The sequence below is a fragment of the Gossypium raimondii genome, chromosome 5 (assembly GCF_025698545.1).
Source record: "Gossypium raimondii isolate GPD5lz chromosome 5, ASM2569854v1, whole genome shotgun sequence".
NCBI lineage: Eukaryota > Viridiplantae > Streptophyta > Magnoliopsida > Malvales > Malvaceae > Gossypium > Gossypium raimondii.
In genome coordinates, this window is record NC_068569.1 from 34,214,438 (window position 1) to 34,233,181 (window position 18,744).

Consider the following 18,744-nt stretch of genomic DNA (forward strand, 5'->3'; position numbering starts at 1 on the left):
CCATTAAAAATGTGTTTGGACGAAAATTTTAAATTTTTCAAAATTTTAAAATGCTAGTATCTTAGAACACTAATTTAGAATTTAGTAGTTCAAAATGTTAGCATTTGTAATTACTTTGGATAAATAATTGTTTTAGAAAATAATAGATTATTGAAAATTTATAAGTTAAAAATAATTATAAAAAAGTAATACTTATGTTAAAAATAAATAATATAAAAAATATTTAATATGAATGTGATTAGACCTGTCCATGGCCGGGCGGCCCGGCCCGGCCTAACGGCCCGCCCGAAATATGGGAGAGTTCGGGTAAAAATATAGGCCCGAAATATGGGCTTGGGTAAAAAAACCTCGGGCTAAATTTTTTTGACCCGAGCCCGGCCCGGCCCGGCCCGAATATAATAAATATATATTTTATTTTTTTATTTTTTAATTTTAAAATACTTTAAAAATATTTTTTTATTTTTTATTTTTAAAATATTTTTTTTGTGTTTATTAAAAATCGGGCCGGGCCGGGCTCGGGCTTATTATTTTTTTCTCGGGCCGGGCCTGGGTAAAATTTCAGGCCCATATTTTGGGTCGGGGCAGGACCGGGCCTAAGATTCGGGCCAAAATTTTTTTCGGGCCCGGCCCGAACCCGGCTCGGCCCGGCCCATGGACAGGTCTAAATGTGATCATATTTGTAAAAGGTTATAAATAGTTTTTATGTTATAGTGAAATTTTGAAATAAAATTATGTGAAATTTTGAATTTAAAAAAGGACATTAAATGATTGAAATTCTTTTTTGAAATTAATCGTGAATTTACTTTTAAATTTTTAAAAAATTGAAAAAAAAAGGTATTTTACCAAAAAATTAATAAGGAAATTAGAATATCATATCGTATTGACTTTTGTAATTTTTCTTCTTTAAACTATTCGTTTCTAGTTTCTACTCAATTTCACCAGATCTTAATTACCTCGATTTTTCATTTTCCGTTCCCGAAAGGAAAACATCAAACCCTAAAAAGACCAAAAGGGATGTTCAGGTTCGAATTTGAAAAGATCAGGAAACGAATTTGATTTCATCGAAGGAAAAACTTTTTGTTTTTTTATTAATTTCTGTTATGGCCGACGCGTTCTCCGTGATTCCTGCCTCCGTCCTTCGTAATCTCTCCGACAAGCTGTACGAGAAGCGCAAGAATGCGGCCCTAGAGGTTATTTCTCCTTTTTTTTTTAATTTTTTACTTTTTGAATTTTCATGGAATTTGATATCGAGGTCTGTTTTTTAATGATTGAATTGCTTACTCTTTTGACACCATAATCTTGTGTAGATTGAAGGAATTGTGAAACAGCTGGCTTCATCGGGAGATCACGAGAAGATATCGGCGGTGATCAAGTTATTAGCTACTGAATTTACCGGCTCACCACAAGCCAATCACCGTAAGGTTGGTGCATGATGAATAATTTTCAAAATTTTGAACCTTTTCGTGAGAAATTTTTTTTTTTATCTATTCAATTTGAATTTTGGCTTAGATTTGTTTAAGTTGTTGCGTATATGCAGGGAGGATTGATAGGTTTAGCTGCCGCCACTGTTGGGTTGAGTTCCGAAGCTGCCCAACATCTTGAGGTAAGAATCAGTTGTCTTTAAATGCTGTCTATTAACATGTTTAAACCTTATGACTACTAAGGGTAATATTTACCATCGATTCGTCATTTAAGAACCAAGATTTCTGTTTTAAGGTTTAAAGATTTGTGCCTTATGCTTCTAATGTTTTAGTATTGTTAATGTGTGTATGTCTTTGTCTATGAATAAGAAAGCAACTGCTGTAGGCATACATTTGGTGTGCCTTATTAACTGTTACCTGACATAAGCTATCGGCTATTCCATTGTAGATTTAATAAACTTTATATTTTTAACCTCGTGACCTCTCTGATCTCTGGTAGGGGTTGAGATTTTATATGCTTTTGCAGTTAAGAGTGGATTAGCATTACTTCAGATTATACTCCTTCCCAAAGAGAATAGAAAGGAAAAATGGAATATTGTTGCCTGTTGTGATCGCCGATGTTTATGTTTTCCTGTTTTAGATAAGGCAGTTCTTTTCTCAGCTGTTGTTGTTGTTGTTGTTGTTGTTGTTGTTGTTGTTGTTGTTTAAACACTTCTTTTTCTCCTTTTCTTTTGTTATTGTTTAGTGATTTATTTGCTTTCTATGCAATCTCCCAGCAAATTGTGCCACCAGTGCTTAGTTCTTTTTCTGACCAAGATAGCAGAGTTCGTTATTATGCTTGTGAAGCTCTATATAACATTGCAAAGGTGAAAGGAGATTGTGTTTCTGTTTTTTTTTTCTACAACTTGTTTCTTGACTAATATTGAATTGGAAATGCTTTTTTCTGCCTTACAGGTTGTCCGAGGAGATTTTATTATATTCTTTAATAAGATATTTGATGCTTTATGCAAGCTTTCTGCTGATTCAGATGCCAACGTACAGAGTGCTGCTCACCTTTTAGATAGGCTTGTGAAGGTTAGTGAATGCCCCCTCATCTAAACGTTGGCATCTTAATAATTATGTGAAATATGGAAATTTATTGCTCTTCTATTTTACAATGTGAAACAGGACATTGTTACTGAAAGTGATCAGTTCAGGTTTGCTTTATTTGCTTCTAGTTTCACTCCATGAATATTGTTATATTTAGAGGTCTCGTTTTAATTTTCTGGGAACCATCTTGATAATGTTGTCATATGGTTGTTTTCTCCTCAGTATTGAAGAATTTATACCATTGTTGAGAGAGCGCATGAATGTCCTAAACCCCTATGTCCGTCAGTTTTTGGTTGGATGGATAACTGTACTGGATAGTGTTCCAGACATTGACATGTTGGGTTTCCTCCCTGATTTTCTTGATGGTAATAAAGTTTTGGTCTTTTAAACTAATATGCTACTCTCTATGAGGAGTGATTAAATTAGCTCTTGATAACTTTCAGGTTTGTTTAATATGTTAAGTGATTCTAGTCGTGAAATACGGCAGCAAGCTGATTCAGCACTTTCAGAGTTTCTCCTAGAGATTAAGAACTCTCCAGTAAGACTTCCTCAAAGAACTTGTTCTTTTAACTGTGGATCAGCTCCATGGTCACTTTTCTTGAAGTTTCTTATGCCAAGATTGCCTTTTTACAAATGTTTATATGAATAACGTGATTGGTAACTTATTTAGTAAAGAAATTTATGGCTTTATTGTGCATCATTTATGAAAGTTTCTGATAAAAAGAATATGTTTTTTTCATTTGTAATTTTCTGACTCGAGCAGTGCTACTCTTGAAGTCTGTAGATTATGGTCGCATGGCTGAAATATTGGTGCAAAGGGCAGCTGCTCTTGATGAATTCACTCGATTAACAGCCATCACTTGGGTAAGTGGAATTGGACTTAATCTTGCCCTAGAAAGGAGGACCCTATCAGAAAAGAGGAGAAGAATCTGAAAACAGATTCTGCCCAATATGTTTGTCCAGACTATGATAATCTTGACTTTTCTTGCTGTTCATAGACTTACTATTCCATCTGGTACATTCATTTTTCATAGACAGTATCAAATTTGATTGTCATTGTACAGATAAATGAGTTCGTAAAACTTGGTGGAGACCAGCTTTTTCCCTACTATGCTGACATACTGGGAGCCATTCTCCCCTGCATATCTGATAAAGAAGAGAAAATTAGAGTGGTAAGTTTATTTCTTCTGCAGTCTCCTTAATGCATCTTAATTATCTGCAATTGCTTATAGAAACTCATGTGTAGTTGTTTTCTTTCTGTCATTTTATGTGTTTGTCTTAATATTCTTATACTAGGTTGCTCGTGAAACCAATGAAGCACTTCGTTCAATTGAGGCTAATCCAACAGAAAACTTTGATGTGGGTGGCATTCTCTCGATTGCGAGGAGGTATAGTCTTTGTTACCTGGGAAAATGCTAGGTTTAGAATGTATCTGGCAGTTTGCACTTCTATGGAAATATATTGCATTTCTGAATTATGAAGAGCTATGGAAAAGTGCTTAAAATGATGTTTTCTAATACTGCTGAAATAGTTTCACTTTACAATGATTTTGATCAGGCAACTGGATAGTGAGTGGGAAGCTACCAGAATTGAAGCATTGCACTGGATATCAACCCTTTTAAACAGACATCGTGCTGAGGTGAGGAAGCACTTATTTTGAATTTATGTGCATCTAGTAGATGCAAAGTATAAGGTCATGGTCTATATTAGCACTCGTGTTCTTTTAGTTTTTGTAGTTGCTTGTTATTCAGTTGAATTTTCTGATGCTAGTGTTTCTCCAATAAAAATGATGTTAAAATTTTCACCTGAAATAGGTCCTGTGTTTTCTAAACGACATATTTGACACCCTGTTGAAAGCTCTATCTGACTCTTCTGATGAGGTAAAGTTATGCTCCTGCTTATGTGTTTCTGATTTGATTGTTTCATCAAGGGTTTTTGCTTCTATTTTTGGTTTGCTATTCTGTTTAGCATCATTATAATTACAATAGGATGTGCCCTTTATGTATTATCTTATTTCTTGAGTGGAACTGTTATTGGAACTTCTAGTTAACTTTCGCTAATATAGTCATTTTCCTAAGAGCCTAGAAAGAGTTTTTTTTTTTACAAAGAGGACTTCTACTCCCATTGTCTATTAAAATGTTTCTTTGTACTGTTAACCTAAAACTGCTCTTGTTTGTGTATACTAATTTTATCTTGCATTTGGATTTCTGCACCAGGTGGTGCTCCTGGTTCTTGACATTCACGCTTGCATTGCACAAGATCCCCCACATTTCCGCCAACTTGTTGTTTTTCTGGTGCATAATTTCCGGATTGATCATTCTCTTCTGGAGAGGTGATTCTAGGACCCTCAAGCCCCAAATTTTCTTATTTGAAATTATTATTGTTTTGAACTGTTTTACTGAGCTGAGCACTCATATAGACTACATGGCCAACTTGCTCTGCTTATTTTAATTTTATACATATGTCTCACCTTTTCTTTTGCAAATCATCCTCCTGTTTTCTTAGGCGTGGTGCTTTAATAATCCGTAGACTTTGTGTTCTCCTGGATGCTGAAAGGGTTTATCGTGAGCTATCCACCATACTAGAGGGAGAAGCAGACCTAGATTTTGCCTGCGTTATGGTTCAGGTTCTGTCATGTAGTTAAAAAGCATATCTAATGGAATAGTTTTCTCTTTGGTTATAAGTAATAACATGAAGCAACTCCATTAACTTTAAATATGTGATAACCATGACATTGTCATTGAAGTTACTGTTTTTTTTTCAAATCTTTGTTCATTTAGTAGAATGGTATTTCCATTAGGTAGTCATTTAAAATTTTCGTCGCTTGTGATTCAGGCTTTGAATTTAATTCTACTCACTTCTTCTGAGCTATCTGAGCTTCGGGAACTTTTGAAACAGTCACTTGTTAATGCTGCTGGAAAAGATTTATTTGTTTCTTTGTATGCATCATGGTGCCATTCACCCATGGCAATCATTAGTCTCTGTTTATTAGCTCAGGTAAGATTCCGTAACTCCTTTAAATGGGTAGCCAGTCTTTCAATTTTCATGTGTGATGGCTGAGGGAAGAGGTGTGGTGTTGCACCATATACTTTCATGATGATTAATCTATTATTTATTTGCATGTTAGACGTACCAACATGCATGTGCTGTGATTCAGTCCCTGGTTGAGGAAGATATTAATGCCAAATTCTTGGTCCAGCTTGATAAGTTGATTCGCTTGCTCGAAACTCCAGTCTTCGCTTATCTAAGATTGCAGGTGCTTAGACAAATACTAACAACTTGCCTTACAATTGTTTTAATAGCTTTAATTGGGGATTGTATCACCAGATATGTTCTTTTAGCTTTTGGTTCACTTTTGATATTTGCTTATATTTCAGCAAGTCTTAAGCAGTATTTTTTATTCATGTTCGATTGCAATTTTATGTTGTTTGCCATAATATATATGTTTACTCGTATGGTAATGTCTAAAAATTTTCCTTACCTCTACCATTTTATGATGGGATGTTATGCCATTGATGTGCATTATGAAGCCTTCCTTTTTGAAAAGGTTATGCATCCGCAATTTCAGTGACTGGTTATCAATCTTTTATATGATAGTTGCATATATCCAGGAACTCGAAAATTAGGCCTTGCTAATCATTTTACTGTGACAAAATATGTGAGCTTTAGTGATTTTATTGGTTGTCATTGTAGTTGCAATTTTGTAATACATATTTGGTTTAGATTTCCATTTTCCTTGTTTCTCTTTGGAATTTAAAAAACCTGTTATGTGGCTGATATTTTCTGATTTCCAGCTTCTTGAACCCAGACAATACATATGGTTGCTTAAAGCATTATATGGTCTTTTGATGCTGCTTCCACAGGTATGTCTTTGCTACTTTCTTTATAGGTACCTCTCCTAATCCTACTATAAGAAACACGGGTTTAAACTTTATCTTCATCCAAACGGGTCAATGTTTTCTTTTACTCCCAATGTTAAGTGTTGGATGGTTTAAAGGGGACATCTCTTGTGCCTTCTTACCCATTGCAGACTGATACACACACAACGTGCATTATTTTTTCATTGTTAAATTGTCCTGAACTTTTTATTTAACTGCAGCAAAGTTCTGCATTCAAGGTTTTGCGAAGACGTTTAAAAACTGTGCCATCATACTCTTTCGATGGTGGTAATCTCAAACGAGCAGCTTCAGGCAACCCTTACTCTCAAATTTTACATCATAGTGGATCACAAATTACCGAGGATGGTGATATAGACCAAGATAATGGGAATTTACAGAATGGAATTAACTTTGCTTCATTGCAACAGTTTAAGCAAATGCAGCAACAACACCATATGCTTGCAAAATCACGAGCACAATCACGAAACAGTTCCACTTCATTTTTGAAGGTGTAAGCTGCTTGTTTAGAGTCTTGTTTTTCATTGTCTTGCGTCATTATTTTAATTATTTTGTTAGACATCTGGCCATTTGTTGTCAATTAGGTTAAAGAAGAGCGGGATGACTGCAAATTATCTTTATGTTTCACCTTGTCTTATCATCTCTTTTCACCTTTGAAAAGCTTGTCTACTATGTTACTTTGATTTGAAGGCAAAACATCAGATACAAGTATTTGTCTGACATAGATATGTTCGAGTGAGTATTGGATATGGGTTTATGCCCGATATAAATATGCTCATAGTTTTCCAAGTTTTTTAATATAGTTGGAAGACCATACTCCCCTACCTGTCTGCATATGTACTGGACATGGATACTTCAAAGAAAACAGAGACTCGGAGTAGCATAGTTTGTCTGATACTTTTATGGTTTTCCACTATATGCATATCAACTTATCATCACTCTTTTGTATCCAGGAGGGCCCAAAGTAGAACCCTTACAACCTTCAACATTAGGCACAAACAAGCCTCCATTATCATCTAGGGAGGGCCGGGGCAATTGTAGATTTAATTGCTGTCGTTACTGCCAATTGATAATTCAACTTCAATCATACTACAATCCTCGGGTAAGATATGGTATAGTTTGTAAAATTGTACATCCATAGTAGTTTGTTTTCTATATTAAACCTCATGGAGTTTGGGATGGTGAAAATCCGGTTTCAAGTATAAGTGTGCGGGTTTTCCAAGTATTTTTTTTTCCTTTTTTCCCCTTTACGAACATGATATACCCATGTGGTTGAGTTATTTTTTTTATTGAAAACCACATGGATTAGAGTTAGATAATTAGATAATTTTAATAAAGTTTACTAAAATGCAACTCTTTTTTTCCCCCTTTGAATCTGTTTGTGTTCTCGTAGCCATCCTTCTATAACAATGGAATAGCTAATGTACAAATAAATTGATCTTTTGGTGAAACTATGCATGTATCCGTTTTATTGGATGCATAATTTGATTCTATATCTTGGTTTCTTGTCTATTGCTTCTGAAGTTTCTCAATTTGTACATTTTTCTTGAAAGTTGTACAGGGATATTGAATCTGCTCAGAGGGTGATAAGAACTAGTTGAATCTGGAACTTGGAGCTTAGTTTGTGTCATTAATCTTACATCATATAGAAAAGGAAAGGTTTTTGAGAATATAAGCGGGTGCGTTTCACATTCTATCAAATCGTTTTTCTTTGGAAGAGTGTAATGGATTCACAGTAAGTTGTTGTGGAGTGTTCTTTTGTTAAGGTGAGGATATGTTACAATATAGTAAAATGGAGTGTTGTCAAGAGATGGTGGAGAGGAAGATTGGAGCAGATTCTGAAAAACAAGTTCAGTGGTAGAAAAAGTTAAAGTTACGGTGGTGGTTGTGATTGTTTAAAGAAAATTGTAGAGAGAATTTAGAATAAGTCCTCAAATGGAACGTTCTATCCTTCATTTATGTCCCTCTTAATGAGGTTATGAAAGGGAGATTATTAAAGAAGGGGTGAATGTTCCGTAAATAATAGGTGGTGGTGGAAGTAAGAGAGGTTACATGAACGTGGATAATGGGATAGAAGTTATATAGGTAGTGGATATGGTGATTGTTATATGGAGGTTACACAGACGACATATTTTGGCAAGGATGCTTTGCGTGAATGCATTCTTTGTTTAACGAGAGGAGAAGCATTTGTTTTCCAAAGAACAGTTAATAAGCTAACTTGTTCGTATTTAGAGTCAGTTTAGCATTGCTTTTCAGAAGCACTTTTGGGACAAAAAGCACTTTTGAGATAAGAGGATTGCTAAATAAGCTGTTTTTGAGTTTTTCAAAAGTGTTTTTGGGACAAAAAAATACTTTGGAAAATAATTTTTTTGGCCAAAAGCAGAAGTAGAAAATTTTAGTTTTTGTTCAAAAGTGCTTTATGACCTAAATGCAGTTTTGAAAAGCATTGCAAAACTAACTCTTAAGCTTTCAAGCTATGCTTTTTTAGATGGAATGGTGTTTTAAGGTTAACTTCCATAGTTTTCGCAATAGAAGTTCCCGAAGTGAAACAAGTTAAAAAGTGTTGTTGAGAGAGATTCTGGAAATAGGAATTATGAGGATTGAAAATATTGGTACAACTAAAAATTAAGGATTGCGGAACTTTGAAACTTTAAAGTTAGTGAGAGAGAAACTGGTAGAAAAACTGTGTTTACGAGAGCAGAGGCGGACCCTAATTAATGGTGGTTTAGGGGGCCTTGGCCTTCTCAAAATTTTGGGACTTTTTTATTGCTCTCTTGAAATTTTTAGTAAATTTTAATTAATCTCCAAAATTTTGGAAATTTTCATTTTTTCTTTGGAGATTTTAGAAAATTTTGATTAGGTCCTTTAGAAATTTTGAAAATTTTTATTTATCTCAAAATTTCAAAATTCTTTGATCTTTTTATAAAATTCTTATTGAACTCTTAGAAGTTTAAATATTTTATGAGATCCCAAAACTTAATCTTAAGATCTGCAATTGTATTAGAGTGAGATTGGATTCTTTCCTTGTTGAATTTGATACACTAGAAATCTGGGGTATAGTCATGATAAACTAAATAACGATCGATTTATGAAATAAGAATAAAATAAGCGCAACCGCATGATTAAGTATTTATGCGGCTCTGCTATACGGTTGCAGAAGGTATCTACTTGTCTATTTTATATGTTAATTTGATTGTTGATTATCATTTTAATAGTTTTTATTTTAAAGAAAGCTTTTATATTTATTTACCTTCAAAGTTAATCTGTGGTTAGCGGGATGAAAGCTAGCAAGAGCTAGTAAAATTTGAAGTTAGCGGAATGTAAAGATAGAGGGATTCCAAGAGCAAGATGGAAGCTAACAAGATACAAGCTATCGGAAGTTAGGGCGATCCAATAGCTCATTCTCAATAGAGATGACTACCAAGTCAACCATTTAAAGAAAAAAAAAAAGATTACTACCAAGCTGAAAAGTGTTTTCGAGATTTTTACTGCTAATAGCATGTCTATTATAATCCTAGAAGACCTTTCATATTGTCGTAAAATTTGCAAGACATGCCCATTAAATCATTATACCAAATTTATTTGTATATATACTTTTAAATATGTTATTGAACAGATAGAAACTTGCGCAGGATATAACGCTAGGCATGCCATATTTCTAATCGTCATGTAAATCCCTGTCGTTTCAATATTATTATACCATGAGATTGAAACACAATAAGTTTTCCATATATATATAATATAACTCGGAAACATAAAATTTAAAAATCTTAAAAAGATTTGTGATAAAATGTCAGTTTACTTGAATAATAATTTCTAACAATACCCTGAATTATAGCGCTTTTCACTTAAGTAGTTGTTAACGTGTGGAATCAACGAGGAACTGAGGGAGATGAAGCAGTTCACTTTGATGGGGCGGAGAGTTGTGGTGCTTAGGGATGAAAGGAAGGGTTCAGAGAGGGAACAATGTTTTAAAATTTTTCTGTGTTAGACGATCTATTTAGTGTTGTGAGTAAGCTTACATACGAAAGACAAGGGGTACCACATGTTTACATCCCATCGGCAATAAAATCAAATCTTATCTTTTTGTAGGGGCGGGGATGTGACCTTCTAAGTTGATGATGTAATGCCTTAAGATGACCAAGTAATCAATAAGATCAATGTTTCATGTGTTCCTATGGGAGTAGCTTTGTGCCAAGGTCTTTTGAGTTGTTGAGTTGCCTGATATCTAATATCCACTTGGTGTGAGATTTGCATAGCAAGGACAGGTGTAGGGCTACGAGGTTTGCCTTGTTTGGAGATGTGTAAAGCTCGTGGAGGTGGCAAAATAAATGTCCCTTAGATGAGGGAGGTTATAAAGTGAGTGCTCTAAGCTTGCGAAATAATTAGGTCCGTTGGCAACATTTGGGACTCATGGCTTATAAAATTTATGATTTCAATTTTTTAAAATTTTGGGTTTAAAATTTAGGATTATTATTTAAGGTAGACCCTAAAATTAAATAGGTAAAAAAAGTTATGAATGCATGATTTAAAATGATGACGTTTCTGTTGAGTGATTGAGTTGATCAATAATGGTGATACAAGATCAGTAATGGTGATGCAAGAAAATTATGTGTCTTTTTGGGAATGGCTAGTTTGTGCAATATGTTGAGAATTGTGCGCAAGTGTTGCGTATGTTTGCTTATTTTGTCACGCATTAAGTGCAAATGAAAGGTTGCTCTTTCTTTATAAATAGGCAGAGTTAGGTGTTATCTTCACTTACTTTTACTTTATGGCTTTCTGTTTGTTTTTCTACTTGAATATTTTCTGAAGTCTTTGTTATTTCTTCTAAGTTTGCACTTGTGTTCCACTTGTTCTATTCTACAATTTTTTTCAAGGTTTACCTTTAATTGATCTAGCGTTGAAGTTGGTAGTATTTTCCCCATATTTTTTAGTTTCTTTTGCTTGTGTTTCATTCTTTTCAAATCATTGTTCGAAACCGATGGCACACAAAAGGCCTTATGACGTCCCTATTGGAAGTGGTGAATTCAAATATCCTACTACCATGGAGGATATGTGGCATCTACTTGAATGCAGGGAGATTGAATGTTTTTCTAACTTCAAATACAAGTTTTCAATCCCCAAAAGGAAACATCGTTTAAGCGAAGTGGGTTTGAAAGAGGATGATTCACTGTACTTTTTGGTATCGCTATTGTATTTGAGGTAGGCTTTCATTTGTCACTACATCCTTTCTTTTTGTACATTATAAATTCTTACGGGGTTGCACCGGGTCAACTGATGGGGACTTTTTGGTGGGCTTTGTTTGCTCTTTTTTATATATATTGTCGCCAAAAGGGAAAAGAACATTTAGTTGATATGTTTAGAAGAGATTTTATATATATATTTAAGGGCGAAGCAAAAAAAAATTTAGGAGGCCGAAATTAAATTGTAATTTATACGATAGTAAAAATGCAATTTCACCATTTTAATAGCTTATATCTTTATAATTTTTAAAGATTTAAATCAAAATTTTATCATATTTAGGGGGCCTAAATGAAAATTTTTCATTTTTGGGGCCTTGCTAGCCCCTTGCTACGCACATGTATATATTGTCTCCTACTGGTGAAGTTTATCATAAGATCTTTATGATGCGGACAGCTAGCAAAGGCATGACAACGATGCTAGACAACCTCTGAAATAATATGCATTTAGTGAGAGAAAATTACATTAAAGTTCAACAATTATGCAGAGGTGGATTTCCATTCCCAATTTCCTGGTACGAGCCTAGCAATGATCAAAATACATTGAAACCCATTTTGGAGACCAATTCGGAGATGCACTTGTATTAACGCTTATGCGAAGGTTCACTGATAAAGGTGGAAGACACTAATAGCTTGTACCATATATGGAAATATTGCCTGATGAGGAGGAGCCCAAATATAATGGGACAAACCAAACATCAACATAATTGGTAGCAACCTATTGGATGATGTCAAACCATGCAACAAGGCGTGGCCTTATGGCATGTGGGATGTTGGCAATGTTTTACTAGGTTTGTAGCAGGAACTTAAGGATTTTTTATGAGATGCCCATTGTCCTGAGTGAAAATGGGATTATAGGAGTAAACAGAAGGTAGAGGTACATAAAGAATCTGAAGAAATAAAAAGACCAACACTACAACTTCAGAGAAGGACAGTTGTAGTTGGCGAAAGCTCCTGTGGTAGAGGTTCTAAAGACGCTGGATCTCACGCATGACCTGAGACAGACTTTGTTGCTGAAGGTATTATATGAACTTTTTCTACTTTATTGTGATTTTCTTGTGCATGCTACTTATTTTTTGTACAAGAGCGTATTTATTGCGAAGAAAAGAAATTATGAATTTATATAATGGAAAAATATAGGGGTATGGCAAAGGTTCAACCTATGAATGTTTGTTTGAGGGATCTTCTTCTGGATGTGTTGCTTCTATGCGATGCTAACTTCTCTTTTGGTACCAATTCTGGTGTGTGTACAGATGATAAGGGGGTTGCGCGTGGACCAAGATCGAGTTGTCAAGTCACGGGAAACTCTTACGAAAACTCTAAACGTTTGGATCTGAAATGAAATAACAAAACTTAATTAGAATCAATTAGATCTGGAAACTAAAAATCCCCAAATCAATAAAGAACAGCCAAGAATCAAAACACTTATGAATAGATGTTCTTGGAAGCCAAGAACACGAAATTAAGCCCCAAGATTAACTTCCAATCAGCCGAATCTATCAAAGAACACAAAACAGTAAATAAATTAAAACAGATTACGAAATCAATTGAAACTAATTCTAGGGATTGGACGGCAAGAAAAGAGGGGTTTTTGTGAAATCAAAAATGTTTCTTTATGTCCAAGGAAGGGTCGAATCAGATCTTGGAGTTTTGGAAAGGCTGAAACGCAACAAGAACAACAAACAAATTAGCTAATAAAAATCGACACAAGCAGAAATTTAAAAGAAATTGAACAGCAAGAACATAAAGATAAAGTCCTAAGAAGCCTTGAAATCGATAAAGATTTCACAACTCCCTTTAAACGGCTCTAATCTCCCCTCCAAAGAATATCAATGGCAAGAAGAAGGCTGAAGATGGCTCCCACAATCAAAAGATTGTTAAAACAACTTCTAAAGAAAACTCAAGAGAGAATTCTTAGAGATAAACTCAAGGAGAATTCTGCACTTAAACAAATCTAAAAATTTTAATATATTTGAGAAGTATAATGTGTATAAGGGTGGCTGGCCAAGCCATACATATAGGCCTTCTAACTATTTTCCTAGTCCTAATAGGAAAACTAAAAAAAAAACCTAATTTTTTTTTACTTTCAAGGGAATTTCGTCCAAGGACTTTAATGGGCCTCTTTGGGCTGAATTTTTATATAGAAATTTATTTATAAAGTCTAAAAATTAAAACTAAGTATTTAAAAAATTAAAATTTTACAAATTGGGCCACTTTGACAATTTGGCCTGATTTTCAACTAAGTCTGATTTAAATTTCAGGATTGGGCTTGGAACATCTTATTGGGCCGTGTCTTCAAGAACTTGGGCTTGTAATCCGTTCTCTCCCAAAATTGGCTTGTTAATGCTCGTAACTGAGATCCAATGCACCTTAGTTGTAAGATTTGGTTTCTTGGACCAAGATTTCCAAGATTTGAAATCTTGATTTTCTTGAAAACAAGAAAGTGAATCTTGATTTTCTTTTTCTTTCGTATACGTATCTAAGGCCTTTGTGACTCGTATCAAAAGATTTATAATCTTTGTTGACTTGATGTTTCATACGTAAGTAACTTGGTTATTTTGCAGAAAGTGACATCGAAGGAGGATGAAGAAAGATGATTGAAACCGATGATAGTGGAACTAGTAGAGGTGGTGTAAGGGAGACTCTGCTGGGAAACGTGCTCATATTGTAGTAAACATGTAATTTTTTTTCTATGTTTTTGAACGATGAATAAATAAATTTAACATTTTACTGTTATGTCTTTTATATTTTTATCTTTCATATTTTGTATGCATAGTGAAATTGTGATAAACAAATATTAGCTCATTAATTGTCTAAGTTCAAACTAATGATAAGTGATAATGTAAGAACATTTACATTGCGGGAAAGATAACTTATTTCAGTAGGTAATCTAAATGAGTCCGTAATCCTGTAAAAGAATCAAAGTGAGCATTTGATTCAAATATTCAAGAGGATTATTATGTCATCTACAATTCCAATTGAGGAGATGGCTAATCTTGGCTATTGGAACAGTTGACTCCACGGGTAGAGACATAGATGTATTATTGAAGAATGATACAATGGACTGGACCCAAGATGAATTAATTCTGAAACCATTTGTGAAATAATTCATTGGTGACATTCATGGTGTGGTTTACCTAAATCATGACTTAGTCACTAACCATACGTATGTAATTCATGTGCTTTGATATAAGTGGAGACTTATGCTCTAAAGATGATCGAGTCGATAGCTGGTATGTTGGGTACATGACTTGTGTATGACATGGCTTTACTAGGAATAGTGGAATTCATAGCTCAATCAAAGAGTTAACGATATCCTCTCATTGACATTGCTTGGATTGATAATATAGAATGTGGCCATGAGTTGCTTGTTCTCAAACGAGCAATTTATCATAGTGTGATTTGTTGACAATGATCATATTAATCATTAAGAAGACACAATGGTGACAATGAGATAAAATAAGATTGTATTGAGTGAACGGATTTAACTCAAAGGAATCAATGATATAATATGAGGGTAACACACACATGACGAGGTCATTGGACAGAACAATTGGATGAATTTCTTTCATAAAGAGTATATGATAAAGAGTTTTCAATCATGGTACTTTTTGTGGACTGACTCCATGATTAAGTAATTGCGAATTATCAAAACGATGCTTCTGGACATAATTGCAATTACTAGAGCCTAATTGTATATTGGTCCGTCTGCTAGCTTAATAAAAGCTTTATCAGACTGCTTTTAAATTAGAAGAAAATTCTATGACTTTGGAAATAATTTAATTGAGTCGATTTATTGGATGTGGAATTAAATTGGGTGGTAGTAAGAATTGTTCAACTAGAGAATTTGATTAAAGAATTTTCTTGAAAATTTAATTTGAAAAATCTAAGTGATTTTTGGGAAAATTAATTTTGATAAAGTAAAATTATATTAATCAAATTAATTAAAGTTAATATGATATTTTTGAAAATTAATTTTCAAATCAGACAATTGGCCCAATGGGTAATTGAACTTGAAAATTGGACCTGAGATTGTAAATTAGGCCCAGGAGCCCAAAATCGAGACTAAGATCCAAAAACTGGTCAAACCGGGCCTTGTATGTGAAATTGGGCCGATGGTCCAACCGATGGCTAGATTGGATCAGTTGGATCGTCACTAGCCCAAACCGAACCGACATAAATCGAACTAGCTCGGGGTGCCGACGGCTGTGACGACAACATTTTGGTGGCCGAAAAATGGTCAGCAAAATCAGGTGTAAATTGAGCTTATGAAAGCTCCAGCATTGACCCTGCATCAAACAAGGATCATTTTGAAACTTGTACAAAAAGAAGGGAAATTGTGCAAAACAGGGGTCACACTACTATGTGGCAAGCTGTAGCCATGTGGAATTGGAGTCATACGGCCATGTATCCAAACTGTATAACTCACTGTGGCCGTGCCAGTCAAAATTGCAATTATTCAAAAAAAATTCACACAATCATGTGGCTGGGCCATATAACAATCTGAGGCCATGTGAAAACTAAATGGCCAAATCTACAGTATGCATATGATTGTGTGGCCAGCCTGTGTGACAATCGAGAACCGTGTGCTTCTTATTCATCCTATGATTCAGTGGCACATGGCTTTGTAACCAGACTGTGTGGTACAAAATGTGTCATTTAGGACCTACTTCATGCCCAACCTTGCTCAAAACAAAATCTATGATCAACAACACAATAATGCCTACTCAAACCTGCATAATTTCAATAGAAAACATACCAAATAGACATGTTCGTAACACATTCATTCAAAATACCAATATGCCTCAAGTGACACCCCAAAACAATCAACACGACATTCAAAAGTATTACCAAATTCAACCTAGTCATCCATAATACATGTTCAATCTATCAACAAATGACCATTTCATGTCTAACATAACCAACATTTTTCTTACCAAATTCATATTACTTAACCATTTCACTATAAATCATTGTTCAATATACCTCATTTCTTTACTACCTTGCATTGTACTATTTCATCTTTAAGCACATCCAAACATTCAAGTTCAACACAATTATACCAACGAGTCCATCATTTAAGCTATAAAACATACATGCTTATTCTACTCATCAAGAACTCCTTTAGCAAAGATCATTGCGAACTTATATATATACACACATACAAGATATTTCAATTACCAAAACAACATCCAACATATAACATTATATACCAAAAGACTCCATTAGGTACATGCCATTAACTAACAAAAGATATCACTAACTTGTTGAGTTTGGGTCATAGCTGGATGCTGATATCGACGAGTGTACAAGATCAAAACCTAACACGCGCAAGGAAAACAAAACTGTACGTTGAGTATAACTCAGTGATATTTCTATAATCCGAATAATAAATCATACTAAAAAAATAATTTAGGATCATAAGATGCATATGCTATTTCAATATTATACCAAGCCATTTCACAAATTTTCAAATAATATTCAACGTTTGATACATTTTATCCCGTAGTTAATATTTTAGCAATATAATGCCACATTTCTCATTCAATTCTGAACTTTCTATATTGAATAACATAGTCAATTTTCATACCAATTCCTTTCACAATTCATTATTCTGCTTTTATATTTTAACTCCCTATTAACCTGACTCAGACTCAGCCGAATATGCGGATGCAACCAATCACACCAATTTGGCACCTAGTGCTTATTGTATAAATTCAAAAACAGTAAGTTGCACCTAGCGCTGGTCGGAATAACCAACAAATAGGTGTGTCCAGTACTCCTTGAGTTGTAGCTGTAAAAACTCTGAACTCTTCCTATCCTATGGTATGCCAATTATACCCGACCCTACTCGAACAGTTAATAAGGTAATCATTTCTTAATTATATGTCAATAACTCAATTCATAATATAATGTCACCATCAAATCATTAATTCATACATATGGTAGTACAATTTCTCACAACATGGATTCAATTTCATATTTTTCTCAAAATACAACATTTTTAAAATCATTCAATTTAGTCCTTATCGTAACAACTAATCTCAATAACTTTAATTCAAATCTTATTTTTATTTGCATCTCACCTTGTGATCTTACCATACAATATAGTTCATAATAGTAGCAATTGAAGTAGTTTTGGATTATAGAAATACAAATTATAAACTTCGAGCTATTCGCCGACAACTGTCTTTTCATTTCTTTTTTGAGGAATCCGAGTCAACTTTAGCTACAGATTAACATAAACACAACAATTCATCAATACACAATCAAATTTATACTCAATTGCAAATTTATATCACTTATATTTTATTCAATTTAGTCCCTAAAATCTAGACTAGCATAACTTTCAATCTAGAACTCATATTTTCAATCCGTTTTCACTATAGTCCAATTAGGGCTTCCTATTTCTCATTTCAATCACAAATTTTGAAATTTGTGCATTTTAGTTCCTACTGTACAAAACTATAAATTAACTCCACAATTTAGTCCCTTTACATTTCTAAGCTTAAAACCTATCAATTTAGTACTTAAAAATTCAAAGATTCATTAATGAAATCATTCTAAAACTTAAATAGTTTCTAAAATTAACACACGGGTCAGCTAGATTAAGCTCCCGAGATTCCAAAAACATAAAAATTACAAGAAAATTACTAAATTGAACAAGCCAGTTGAAGCTTTGAAATTCAAAAACCCTAGCCATACGTCCCTCTTTTCTCCTTCTCTAGTTTTCGGTTGAGGAAGGTAAAAACAATAATGTTTTCTCTTTTTCCCCACTTTTATTCTTATTTTATGGTTTTAGCTATTATTTAATTTATTTAAAATTTATAACATTGCACCATAATTAACCATTCTCCACCGTCCACTATCATTTAAGTAGTGGTATAATTGCCACTTAAGTCTCATATTCTAGCTCTAAGTAAATATTCTTTAGTAATTGAACTTTTACCATTTTTATAATTTAGTCCCATAACCTTAATTAAACACTAATTAAATAAAATTACTTATCCAAAATTTAATTCACTTCTAATACAAATTCAATACGGAAACGAGATCCTGAAGTCAGGTTTTTCGACACTAGTGACTTTCAGGTCGTTA

The 18,744-nt window shown here is 33.9% G+C and overlaps 1 protein-coding gene across 2 annotated transcripts; it reads left to right on the forward strand.

The window, feature by feature from the left end:
• The first annotated feature begins 892 nt into the window (after positions 1-892).
• On the forward strand, positions 893-10,009 carry LOC105765817 (protein VAC14 homolog). 2 transcript variants are annotated; one of them, XR_008196266.1, is made up of 21 exons: positions 893-1,190; positions 1,308-1,421; positions 1,538-1,603; positions 2,198-2,287; positions 2,376-2,495; positions 2,589-2,617; positions 2,733-2,875; positions 2,954-3,048; positions 3,288-3,374; positions 3,575-3,682; positions 3,807-3,898; positions 4,068-4,149; positions 4,325-4,390; positions 4,727-4,842; positions 5,016-5,136; positions 5,346-5,507; positions 5,638-5,766; positions 6,305-6,373; positions 6,610-6,899; positions 7,360-7,508; positions 9,680-10,009. XR_008196266.1 is itself a non-coding variant. In XM_012585074.2 (20 exons), the coding sequence occupies exons 1-20, from the start codon at positions 1,101-1,103 to the stop codon at positions 7,372-7,374; spliced, it is 2,082 nt and encodes a 693-aa protein (XP_012440528.1). In that variant the 5' UTR covers positions 894-1,100; the 3' UTR covers positions 7,375-7,780. The 2 variants fall into 2 exon arrangements, 1 of the variants encoding a protein (XP_012440528.1); XM_012585074.2 differs by lacking the exon at positions 9,680-10,009 and having other exon boundaries at positions 894-1,190; positions 6,610-6,897; positions 7,360-7,780.
• Positions 10,010-18,744: the final 8,735 nt, after the last annotated feature.